The sequence below is a fragment of the Perna viridis genome, chromosome 6 (assembly GCF_037379345.1).
Source record: "Perna viridis isolate PV_CMFRI_1.1 ecotype Kerala chromosome 6, ASM3737934v1, whole genome shotgun sequence".
NCBI classification, from domain to species: Eukaryota; Metazoa; Mollusca; class Bivalvia; order Mytilida; family Mytilidae; genus Perna; species Perna viridis.
The window spans coordinates 31,678,425-31,691,837 of record NC_142450.1 but is presented as its reverse complement, the minus strand read 5'-3'; the positions used below and the strand labels follow the sequence as shown (position 1 = coordinate 31,691,837).

The 13,413-nt window shown below is 31.5% G+C and overlaps 1 protein-coding gene across 5 annotated transcripts in view; it reads right to left on the bottom strand.

Annotated features, from left to right (window-relative positions):
* The window catches only part of LOC148614562 (E3 ubiquitin-protein ligase rnf213-alpha-like), a 115,084-nt gene that overhangs the window by 84,027 nt on the left and 17,644 nt on the right, over window positions 1-13,413 (bottom strand). For all 5 annotated transcript variants that reach the window (XM_088588728.1, XM_088588727.1, XM_088588731.1 and 2 more), the window contains exons 6-11: window positions 12,687-12,788; window positions 11,090-11,127; window positions 6,460-6,783; window positions 5,988-6,181; window positions 4,838-5,145; window positions 1,543-1,802 (exon numbers count right to left, since the gene is read on the bottom strand). In XM_088588728.1, the coding sequence (XP_088444854.1) occupies window positions 1,543-1,802; window positions 4,838-5,145; window positions 5,988-6,181; window positions 6,460-6,783; window positions 11,090-11,127; window positions 12,687-12,788 (1,226 nt within the window). The remainder of the gene's footprint in view (window positions 1-1,542; window positions 1,803-4,837; window positions 5,146-5,987; window positions 6,182-6,459; window positions 6,784-11,089; window positions 11,128-12,686; window positions 12,789-13,413) is intronic.

Genomic DNA, 13,413 nt, shown 5'->3' with positions numbered 1-13,413 from the left:
ACAACATGTACATGTCCAACAACTAACAAACACAATAGAAGGTCATCAAATGGTAAAAATACATGTATATCATTCTCATTATACACTTTTGGTCATTTTTATGTACCATTCCATGTAAGAATCAGGCAATGGGTGGTATATCATTTTTCTCAATTTGGTCTTTCATGTCTCAGATACACTCAATGCATCTAGAAAACAACCAAAAAGTAATTTAAATTTATCCTGAAGCATCTATGACATAGGTATTTTTTTATTGCTTATATAAGGAAAAAGTGCAGGAAAATTTTCCTGCCATTTTTCCATAATGCATTTCAACTAAATTTGACCTATCAATATCTTCAAAAGACAAATTTTACAAACACTTTGATGTTATTTCTGGAGGTTACCAGGTATAATACTTTGTAAATGCAATAAAACTTCTATGTTTTTTTCCTACTTGTGCCACACATTATATACATTTTGCCTGATTCTTAGAAAGAGAAGTACTTAATAAATTACAGCAAGCTAAGAAATTACTGTGTACACTTAATCAGATGTCATGTAGCAAAACTGGTTTTTATTTTTTGATGCCTCCTCACTCCCAACAGAAGCAAATATGTTTTCATAACATCATGCAAGCTGCAGCACACACTAGCCCCAGGCAAAGTTGAATTTAAATAAGCATAAGCCCTGTATCACAAAATTTAAACAAAAATCTATACCCAGTTATACAGTTCATATTGGATTTGCAATTGGAACTTCCACTATCTTTGCCATCAATTTTTTTATATTTTGATTTTCCACACACACAAAATTTAACCATAGAAATTGCTGTTGATTCATTTTTTTTTTCATGTTTGTTTAAATAATGTACTGTTATCCTCTGTGAATGTCATAGTAGAGCAAGAACAAATCAAATATCCTGAAGGAAAAATGTTGTCTATGACCCTAATGCAAGCAAAACAATAACTACCAAGGTAGTTAAATCAATTGGTCAGGTAAAATGAGCATTATCATATTTTTAAAGGTGGTATACATGTACATTTTTTTTATTAGTTTTGGATAGCAGTATGGGTGGCCACAAAAAAGAGGGACCACTGTAGATGAATTGATTTTATTGATAATTAGGAAACTCAAGAAGGAAACTTTCAAGCTCTTTAGGCTTTTGTAAAACAAAAAAAACTGTGAGCAAAGCTCACTTGCTGATACCCCCTGCTCCCCTCCCCAAGACATTCACATGGAACAACACAACAGAATGTGCAAAATGGCTTCATGTAATAAAGAATCTGAAAAATTTCATGAAAATATATTTAGCAGTTTAAGATGAATTGCAGATTAGAACTGGGGACTAATGAATAGACTGACAAACAGACGAACGAATGGACAACATGATCACAATATATCTCTCGCTTTTTAATCAGGGGATATAATAATAAAATGTGAAATCACACCATAAATTGATGAGTCCTTGTGCAGGGCTTGTGCAATCTTCCACCACTGAAAATGCACTTCGTAAATTAATCTTGACAATAGTCTGAATATCATGATAACTTTGAAACTTACACTCTCTTCTTTGTGTTTGGGAAAAAGTCTTTCAGCTTTTCATATTCTGGACATTGTGTTTTTCCCTTTTCTTGAAATGGTAACAGTGCTTTACATAGTTTTGACATTTCAGTATCATTCAGTCCTATTCCATAAGTGTCTTTTAAATAAACCATATTAACTGCAGCAACTAAATGAAGAATTTGGTCCTCTGAAGACACAACTTTTTCCCTCCTTTCATGAAGAGTATTTACTACTCCAGCTATATAGTCATAGAATTCCTGAAAATAGAACAGGTTTAGTGCTATACTTTAAAGTTGACAGTGTCAAAAGAATAGGCCTGCAGCAGCGCTAAGCTTGTCGTAAAAGGCGTCTAAATAGTGCTCAGAAACCTAGCCGGGGGCTAGGTGCTCTGCCCACAGAGCAACTGGGATGTGTGCCCCAGGTGGTGGAATGGGGTACCCCTGGCGTGTCACATGCTGGGGTTGTCAGGCTATAATACAGAAAACCTGACAGCAAACCATAGTGGTGCACCGTGTTGGGAAATATGCCACGTTCCTCACACGTTTAAGAACCTTGCTGTGGTATTCAATAGGAGTAGGAACCTTTGCGCCCCGCCACAGGAGGCTAAATTGCCCAACCCTACCCATCCCTCCCTTTTGTCTTGTGGCAATCAAAATTTGTTGACCCTATTATCCTTGTATCCCATCCTTTTTTTTCACTTCATCATCATCATTTCATGTTCATTTTATCATCAATTTCATGTTCATGGCCTGAATATAGCTAAAATATTGCTTCTTTGGGCATTAAACCCCAACAATCAATCAATCATAAAGTTGACAGTTGATCAGATGTGTGCAAAGTTGGAAAAAAACCTTTGTTTCATTCTCAAGCAATCATCTAGAAACCATGATTAAATGCTTTGCTTTGCAAAGTGCAGCTCGATACATGTAAGACTAAAGAGGTCAAACCCTGAACAGTTTGGGCAAGTATGGATACACCATTCAAACTTGATACAGCTTTGAATTTTGATAGAATTAGATAATTAATTAACACAGGATAAGAATTTGACCAAAAGTGAAGTGGATGCTTTTTTGACCCCTTATTTCTAAATGGTTCCAATCAAAACCTCCAAAATAAATCAGATGGCACAATGTGGTACATTTTCAAAGCAATCCATTCCCTTTTACTTCAGTTATTGTCCAGTAATCAGAAACAAGTATTGTTTCTGGTCCCTTTGTTGCAACTAATTCTTACTTGGCTCGAGTCACAACTCCAAAAATCAATCCCAGTCTCCTTTTTATGGGATGGCACCTTGTAGTAAAATTTATATGAGATCCATTCATATTCACTCAAGTTATTGCCCAGACATAAAGAAAATGCTTGTTTCAGGCTTCTTTCTGCCCCCCAAGGTTCAAGGCTTAATCCCCAAAATCAATCACAGCCTTCCTTTGGCGGTATGGCATCTTGTAATACAACTTCAAAGAGACCCATTCACATAATAGTTATTGTCTTAAAATTAGGAAATTGCATGTTTTTAGCTCCCCTTATTGGCCCAATTTTTTTAAAAAGTTCAAGATTTGACCCCCCAAACCTGCCCATTGTGGTCAATAAAAATGTGGAACAACACCATAGACATTCTTTTGCTTTTATTGAAGTTACATGTATATATGGTTAAATGCTTTTTCATTTGGCCCCTAATTCTAAAACAGTTTGGGCCATAACCCTAAAAAATCAGTACCAACCTTTATTTTGTAGTTTGGAACTTTATAAAGATCAAACAACTAACATTCAAGTTACGGCACGAAAACTAAGTGTCTATGGATGACGATGAAAGAGCCATATTGTTAAATGGTGGCAATTTCTTTGCAGTCATATAAAAAGGGAATGGCAAAAGTTTGATACACTATAACTAGAGAAGTAATATGTCATTTTGTTTAAAATCAGACTTGATCTATATTTTATAGTACATATAACAAATTGTGCAAGTTTGAACAATGCCCATACATGACCCTCATTCATTTGTCAGCACTTCAGTATTCTCAACATGTATATAAACAACAAGCAAGTTAAAAAAGTACAGTGTGGGTTAATATTTCTTAAAGTAATGATAGAATATCCTTTGGAAAAAATAGCCAAGTTCAACATGCTGAAAATGTAGAAAAAAAATATAATCAAATTTGCCCATAATAGGAGGTGTACATGTTCAAAATGTGTATGATCACAGTGCAAAGTTTGAACAATATCGTCAATCTGATCTAATACTTTTTGAATTACAGATCACACAAATTGCCAGGAAAACAAAATTCTTGAGCAATGCAAATACATTTGTAGTTGAAAACAGATTAATGAAAGGATGATAGATTGAAGAATATATATTTGTTAATGAAAATAGAGGGTATCAAATAATACCCCACTACCGTGGTAGGTTATAATAAAAATGTTTCAGAGGGCATAGCTTGATATGCCCACAGCTCTGAATTCTGATTGCAATCAAAGGATAAGAATTTGACCAGAAGCAAAGTGGCCCTTTTTCACCCCATTTTCTAAAAAAGTTTAAGTCACAACCCCCAATATCAATCTCAGCCTTTTTTTGTGGTTTGTGAGGTATGGCACCTTGTGGAACAATATCAAAAAGATCCATTCACTCTTATTCAAGTTCTTGTCTGAACATCATGAAAATACCTGTTTCTGGCCAATTTCATCCTAAATCATTCAAGTCACAACCTTGAAAATCATCCTAATGTTTACTTAGTGGTATAGCACCTTATGTTACAATTTCATACAGATCTATAAACTTTCATTGAAGTTTTTTTTGGACATCAAGAATGCAATTTCTAGCATGGTATCTTTTTGCCCCCTTATTCCTTAACGGTTCATGTCACAACCTTCAAAATACATTCTAGCCTTGCTTAGATAATACAATATGGAACCTTGTGGTACAATGTCATACAGATCTAATAGATACTTATAAAGTTTTTAGCTGTAATCAAAAGAATGTAATCCAGCGACAAAGACCAGACATGGAAAACAGACATACACAACAAAGAACATAAAGTAACTAAAAACATTCATACAAAGTTACAAAACCAAATGAGCAACTCAGACTCAACTAAAAACAGGGAGCATGGACCAAGCACACCAGTAGGGTAACCGTCCTCTGCTTTTCTAGAAACACCCGCCGAGTTGTTCATAAAAGTTTACTTGCAGATGTGCATGATCAAATGTACACAGGACTTCAGTTAATGAAACAAACCATGATAAATCAATGTCTGCATCATTCCTTATAATTTTAATAGTGTTTGGTATTAAGTACCTTATGCAAATATTTTAGAAAATCTGTATTCAAGTTAAATACGCCAGCAGAAACAACATAAACTGTTTTAAGACCATCCAAAATACTTTCCACATGTTGTATAATCTCTTCTCCAGCTATTCCAAAAGTATCAGAAGTTGACAACTGAATAGGTGGTAGGAAATGCTGGAAACAGAAGCTTGCTTCACTTTTTAGCAACTTTGGTAATTCATCACCCTTGATCCACCCTCTGATTGTTTTAAAAATTCCTTTCTTTTTGTCTTTTTCTGGTTGCTCCTTTACAACACCATCATACTGATGTATGGTATCTTAAAATAAGTTAAATGTATGAGGTATACTCATGAAATTCAAGTCAGGCTTTCCAAAGTTCATACACGATATGTGTCATATTTCAAAAGTATAAATGTAACAAAATGCATAAATATTTTTTTTCTGAAAATATGTGAAGTGTCTAGTGCACAGAAATTTCTGAAAGCTACAACTGTAAAATAAACAGCACATAATGCATGTTTTAAGTTACATCAAAACTCACAAAACAAACATAACAAAACAATAAAATTCATTTCATTAGGACAGACTTATATAAAAAATAAGATTTTAATTTATTACAAGTTTTTTGACAATTTTTTTTTCTTCAAAAGATTCAAATTATTTTGCTTGAAAGAGACTTTATTATCTTTGTCTATGTAAGTTGTAAGTCTTTTAAACTTTTTTTTTTTTTCATAACGTAGTAACTTGCTAAACCTGGTATGTGTTCATCCCTTAGAAAAAGGACCCTTACCAATTATTTGATAAATTGAAAACATTTCCTTTCTTTGTGTGGTACAACATTATACATCTGGGAAAAATGGCATTCTATTAATTTCAAACATATACCTATTCATATTATATGAAAATGACTTACTAAAAACATTTATCAAACCCAATATACTGTATATATATATGTCACAGATAGAATTTCATCATTTTGTAAAAAAAAAATTAATTGAACATTCAATTTGAACATTTTTATAATTTAAAAGAAAAGTACACCATGCATAAAAGATTATTTTCCCTCAAATGCATGAAAAAGAATTGTTTAACGTTGTGACGCTCAGTTAGGTTCTGCCTATTTCTGTAACCAGAGAAAAACTGAGTGTTGGAATAATACCTCTGTTTTTGTATGCTTCTCCAGTTAAGAATGTACGATTTTTGCAGTCGTCAGATGCAAAGTTGTGAACATATTCATCCACTTTTTCACTTCCATTTTTCAGTACATAATAGGAGTAATACAGCGGCTTCCTCATAAGGTCTTTAGGGATTTTTACTTCTAATCGGTATTCTATAAAACCTTCAGGCAAATTTCTAACAAAAAAATATGTCAACATACTTTATAAAATATATTAATCAAGTTTTTTAGTGAAATAGTGAAGATCCAAATTGTATAAAATATATCCTGTTCCCATAGTTATCTCAGAAACAACTTAAACTCAAAACTGATCTAATAGTAGTTCTTTACACAGTTAAAAATATCAAATACAAAAATAATGGTAGCAAAAGTTGGGTAAAAGTAATTGCAGTAAATAGTACTCATGAACATGAGAATAACAATTACATTAAATAAATTAAATCTTAGCACTAACCTTTTAGGAAACATTTTATATTTTTTGCTGTTCCAGCCACCAAGGGTCTTTTCCTGGAAATGGATGTACACTTCCCTGTGTTTAGAATCCACTAACATTGTTGGGGAAACAATAATATGAAAGTTTACATGGGCAAATGCTTGCTTCATTCCTCCAGTACCTTTACTTGTTGTTGAAGTGCTTGATGCTCCAGTAATTGCAGATGTTGTTGTAGATGTTGGCGTAGATGATGTTGTAGATGATGTTGAAGTTGTTTTTGTTCCAGTTGATCTTGCTGATTGCTTATCAGTTGATGTTGTTGTAGTCGAAGTAGTTGCATTTGTACTAAAATTGATGATGAATTTTCGTACATTCATTTCTTTTTATAACAATAACAAAATGTGAAGTAAAAGAAATGTTTTAACCTTTTACTTCATACGAATCCTTTTGACATCCCATCTTATAAAACAATCTCCTCCTTCTAATGGTAGTAGAGGGCTTAAGGCATGAATTTCTCAGCACTATTTCAGGTAATTACCAAAGAAGTGCATTTGTTTAAGGTCATTCAATCGAAAGAGGACCACTTTATCCACTGAAGTTAACTATTTTACTAGCTCTAAACTCCCTTAAGAATCAAATACTTAGTGGGACATTGGGTATGCTCCCATTTTGCATTAGCTGTTAATTATTGGTAAAAAAAGGGTACAAGAGTACTAAAGCGAAATGGGAATTTTTATATTTTTCTGTTGTAAAAACAAACTATAAACTAATGAAGTGTTGTTACAATTATCAAGACAGTTTTTTCCTCTTCATGCCACAAATTAAAACATTTGAATACTTTTATGATTTTTTTTGATAAAATTCATTTTTAAAAAGATACTAATATTTTTTTTTTTTCATGTATAAGTATACAAACAATTTAGGAACTAACAAAAAAAACCAAAAATTGAGTTAAAAATGAAATTTTTCATAATCTTCATATTCTTTATTTCCAAATTCAATATCAATAAATTGATATTATTTATTTAGGAACATGAATAATTGATAATTAAATGAAATAAACTAAACATCGTATAACTGACAGTTAACTTGCTTAAACTTATATCATTGTAACTTATTCCAATTTTGTTCTTAAAAACCTTTCACAATTTTAACGAGGTACATGTAAGCAGTGTAACAAACAGATATGTTTGGCATCTTCAGTTTGACTTCTCTAGTGAGCCAAAAGAACTGCATCTACTTTGAATATGCAGAATTACACATCTTGAAGCTTTTCTGATTATTGTATATGGTCCATGAACCTTCACAATAATGCTGCTGAGCTCAGCCTAAAACCATCTTCTGCTGTTGCTTTTAATTTTGTTCTGCTGAAATCATGCTTCTTTCATTAAGATTTTGCTCATTCTTTGTTGTATGTTAATGAACATTTTAATTTGGCTCTTAATTTTTTGTATGCTTATAAAAATGGGATATGTGCTTCTTTGAATCAATTTAGTATCAAAGTGCTCAGTCATATCATATCATGTTAAATTTTGTTCTTCACAGTTATTATTCACAGTATCCATCAAATAATAAAGAGACAATGTTTAAAATTAGAAAAAATAATAAAAAGGCTATGCATAAAAAAAAATATTAAGACAGATATCAACCTGATTTGACTTAATCATTTCACAAAATAAAAAAAAATGAAATAACCAAAAATGCAGACAAAAAGATCTACCTGTACATGTGTATAAAAGGTTAAACTGCCATAATTACACAAGTAGCATTTAATTACATGATTACACAAGTTCCAATTTCACCTTAGTTCATTCCAAATATTACTAAGGCAAAATGGGAATAATTTTATGTACCAAATTTGACAGCTAAGTCAAAATGGGAACAAACATGACATTGTATTTGACATCAAATGATTCTAAAAATCATGCCATGTAGTTACATTATCATGGACTTCCTTTTTTATCTTCAGCCAATCACTTTGGGTAAAACAATAATAACTAGAATACTGTGAGTATGCAGGCCCACTTGGACTGTGAACCCTTAAGTTGGATTACCTCATCTTGCAGTTATCCTATCATCCCTCATCTACATACTATGCCCGAAAATTCAATTTTTTTAATATAAACAGGAAATCCATTTTTACTACTGATTTCAGAAATATAAACTGTAGTTAAATATTCAAACAAATCCAAGTTCATACACATTTACTAATTTTGCTTCATTTTGCCTTTTTTACAATCTTTTCTAAATCTGTCAAAATATTAATTTATAAGTACATTCAAAAACTATTTTAACAGAGTATTTATTCCTTAACTGTATATTTAAAATAAAACAAATTTCAGCTTTAGAAAATAATTTAGTAGATATTCCTCAGATTTTCCTGAACTAGACACTTAAATCACTTCAAATTTTCTCACCAATTTAACTTGATTAAACTTCATGTAATTTTATGAAAGCAAGGATTTTTTTATACAGGACAGGATTGGAATCTTGTACTTCTTGCTGCATATCATGTAGTAAGATTTAATCATACTCATCACTTATATAATTATGAGATTGTCTTGATACCCATTGGTTAATAAATCCACTATATTCAAAGTCTTTTTTCTCCATTTACAATATGGTTATGTAATACCTGTTAACCTCTTGAATGCTAAAAGAGGGAGATCTACCTCTTTTCAGCTTTCCTGAGAGGGAGATTTTGCATGATGACCTTTTTCACAGAATAAAAGGATAATTTTTCTACAAATCCAAGTACAAAGATAAGACATAAAATTATGACAACCTCATTGATCTCAGTCTTTGCCATATAAATTTCTTACAACAAGCCCACACTCAAAAGTTTTAATGAATGTATATAGCAATCACTGACATTTTAGCCAAATTCTGCTTTTTTTTAGCCCGCCAGCATTTTGACCAGCCACTGCTGTCAGCCTGGTGTCAATTTCAAAGACTGTAATCTACAAAGGGTTTCTCATAAAAATTTGAGAAATTAATACAACAAAAGGTTAATTTTTTTTTTTATTGTTACTCAATGATTATTATGTTACCTAAACATTGTACTGATATCAATTTAATAAGCCAGTTACAACATAATTTGTGCAATATTTCTGCTAAGACAGAAATTTTTGGGGAGAAATTTGTGAAAGAGGGAGATTTGTGTCTCCCACATGGGAGACTTTCTTAAAGAAGGAGATTGACCCTAAAAGAGTATCCCTCCTTAAGAGGGAGGGTTAATAGGTATGGTTATGGAACGAGATTAATGTAAACTTGAGCCAGTTGAAAACATTCAATTTTTTTAAAAAATCCAATATAAGAGGGAAGGAATTGCATTAACCGCCATCATACTACTGCAGTTGTTAATTGAAATTTAACATATTACATACTCATTTACGGCACAGGCATAAAAACCTAAACACTGATCTATTCCAAGTCAATTTTACAAATGATGCTAGCTGTAAATGTGGGTGGCCTTGTGAAGAATCGCTTCACTATTTCATAGATTGTAAATTACACTGAATTGGAAGGGCTATTCTATTAGCAAGATTACCTGAAAATACAGATATTCATATTCAAACAATACTCTCTGACTAATTGTCTGATGAACATAATAGTAGAATTTTTTCTAACCAAACAGACCTACATCAAGGATACCTAAATGTTTGCTAATTGATCACATAACAATCTTTTCTTGCTTTTTTTTTCTTTCTACTTTCACCATCATTCTGTCCCTTCAATGTCATTTGTTTGTTTTGTGAATATGTTGCTGATGCATGTTCATCATATTTTGTATTATATTGAGAGGTCATTGATAAGTTGATAAAACTTGAGTCAAATCCTTCTGTTTCATAGATAAATAAAATATGCTTAATCTAGTAAATCAGTAAATAGAGGTAAAGCACATGTGGTTTTCTGTAAAATTCCTCATATACATAGATAAATACCTTAATTTCAGATGAGATTCTGACTGATAAGTGTGTTAAAATTGAAATTGCTTGAGACATACTGCAAGAACTAAATGTTTAAAACATCTTTCAAGACCAAAAAGGAGGACACCCTTAAATCTTCATTGATTTGTAGGCTAGATATCAATTTTGTTTGTAGCAATAAGAGGATATTATTATTAAAGCTTAATATTTCCTGAAACATGTTAACTGATTTTAAAAGAGGTATTGAAGGATATAAAAGGAATGAAATTTGCACTATATTTTGCAGTCCATGTGACATTTATAAATAGTAGTCTAGGATGTTAATCCCCAATACCTCCAATCCTTATCATCATCAATATTTTTTGTATATATTAAAAAAATAGAAGTAAAGTTTTTGATGAACCAGTGACAAATGACAAAGATCATCCCATCAACTGAAAGTTTCTTATTTCTACACGTATTTTGGTTTCCAAGGATGAAGCTAAAAATAACAGAAATTGTCTATCAAACTCATATTAAAGGTACCATTAACCTTCAACTCTTCAGAAACATTTGTAGGACTTGTTCTAAGAATCATTTCACAGATCATACTCTCTATTTATCTAATATGGTCTTCAAAAATAAAGAAAAAAAGGAACATTAATAATTTTATTTAGATTTAGATAAAAGTACATTTGTAATTATCTTAGTGGATGAAACAATAATTCTGATTTTCTACTTACCTTTTGATCTCTGTTGTCAGACTATTATTTGCCATGTTCTATAAAATTAAATATATTTTCTGAGATGGTTGTTATTTAAATCTGTATAAAACTGACTGATCAAAATAAATCATTATTTTACTAGCCCCAAAAAAACAATCAATTCTAAAATTACTGTTAATCAAAATTGAGACCACAGCAATGGTAAATTTTCTATTTTCCAATTGAGATGACATGCTAAAATAAGAGGTGTTTGTGTCTGTGTGAAATTACCTCCAACAAAAAAAACAAATAGGGTATTATTGAAATGCATTTAAGCTAAAAACAATTTCATTCAATTCTGTAGCATGAAGGAACATCAAATTCATATTAAGAAAAACAAAAAAAACAAATGTTAGTGATGTTTTTGAAAAGTCTATTATAATGAGAAGAAAAGAGTCTTACAGTAAACTAAAACAAAAACAAAAATTCTATTATCAAGTGCATATTGCCAGTTGCCGTCTTCAAAATCAGCATACACAATCAAAAGTTTCTTTGTCAGTACTCATGTAAATATCTACGTGTGAACATGCAACTTTAAAAATTCGAACAACTAGTGCAAATTAACTATGATCATTAAAAATGATTCATCTATTCTTTCATAATTATTCAATGAAAGAAAAAGATTTAATTGCCATCCCTATTTCTAAAAGCTGTTATGTGGTATTTGTTCACCTAATAAAACAGCCAAATATGGTGGAAGTCTAAAGTAACCTTAGGTCACAAAAATGAGAAAAAAACCTATTAGCATAGAAATAAATAATTGAAACTCCCTTTTAACATTGTTTTACGATGAGCTGACCATTTACTGCAAATAGTTAACCCCTTGCTACTGGTAAAATGGGCAGCAATTAAGTGGTAAAACAATGAAAAAAGAAGTTTCTGTAATTTGTTTCTTCAAAGAATTGTAATGCACTAGAAATTTTTTTTATATTAGCAGTATTTTTATAGGGATAGAGCTATATATGCAGGTGGTCTGAAACATGAATGGCTTAAAATCATTAAGTCAGAAATGACATGCATAAATCACAAATGATAGTTAGAAGGCGCAGAGCAAGTGCTCAAGGAAGTCTTGCCATATATATTCATATCGGCCAAGACTTCACTGACATAACAATATATAAGTGCAATATCAACAAATTCATTAACTCTATTCCTGATAGACAAAGTTTTATTATATATAAATTAAATTTTTTTTCTTGCAATAGACCTTTTTCATATTCACGACTTTGACTTCGTTTTTATAAATTTTTAGCAAAGGGAAGTAACCTTCCCACCCGACAAACTGATTAACTGTTTGATTGGAGCAATGGACAGCAGTAGGCTTCAAATTTGAATACTTGACTTATTGTAGCTGCGGTAAATACTTGGACACTTTTGAATAACTAATTTCAAACCATTTAGCTACTTACCCAAGTGTAAATAGTTTAGGTTTCAAAGAAAAATGTTAACTGTTTTTCCTTTACCCAATGAGACCGCCAACCCAGTTGTCAGATGTTGGTGGGTTATGTCCCTTTGAAAAACTTGCTCAAATGGCTGCTTGCATTCCGTAAATATGAAAAACAACTATTTTGAATACCTTATCATCCTTAGACTGTGCTGTACTGCGAAGATAGTATTGACTTTTTACAGGTTCTACAGGATTATCAAGTGGAAGATTTTTCTTTGATGCTTCTTCGTCCTGGAATATCAAATAAGTAATGTTGTACTACATAGATCAATTCTGAAAATTTTTATCATTTTGTAAAAATAAAGCTGTTTTGAGGCAGTCCACACAAAAATTTCAAGTGTTTTTTTCATAAAAAGTACATATTTTTATTTTATCCTTAGTTTGTAGAGGTTAAAGCAATTTGTAAGTAAATTTGTGATTATTGTCATAAAATCCAGTAGCCAAGGTAAAATACTGAAAAAAATATTTCTGAGTTTATAGTGCAAAGCAGGGGTGCTTTTCCAAAACTAACAGCCAAATACTATGTTTTATAAAATACCAGGAACTTAGAAATAATCACAGGATGAAAGCATGCATGGATGAGATGGTAAAGGGTAAAAATAATAACACCCTTTTCAATTCATTATTCACAATATTAATTTTTACAAAATTAGACCGGGTCAACTTGGTGTGTGAAACACTGTGCCTAAATGTAATTGTATAGTGTATCCTAAGGTATTCAGCTAGGTTCATAAAAATGGATTTGCCTCCATTTACACTCTGAACATGTAAATCTAGCTCTTAAGTTGAATCATACACCCTTGAAAATATTCACCATTAACTACCACAGAAATCTACGTATTATACAAACTGGAAG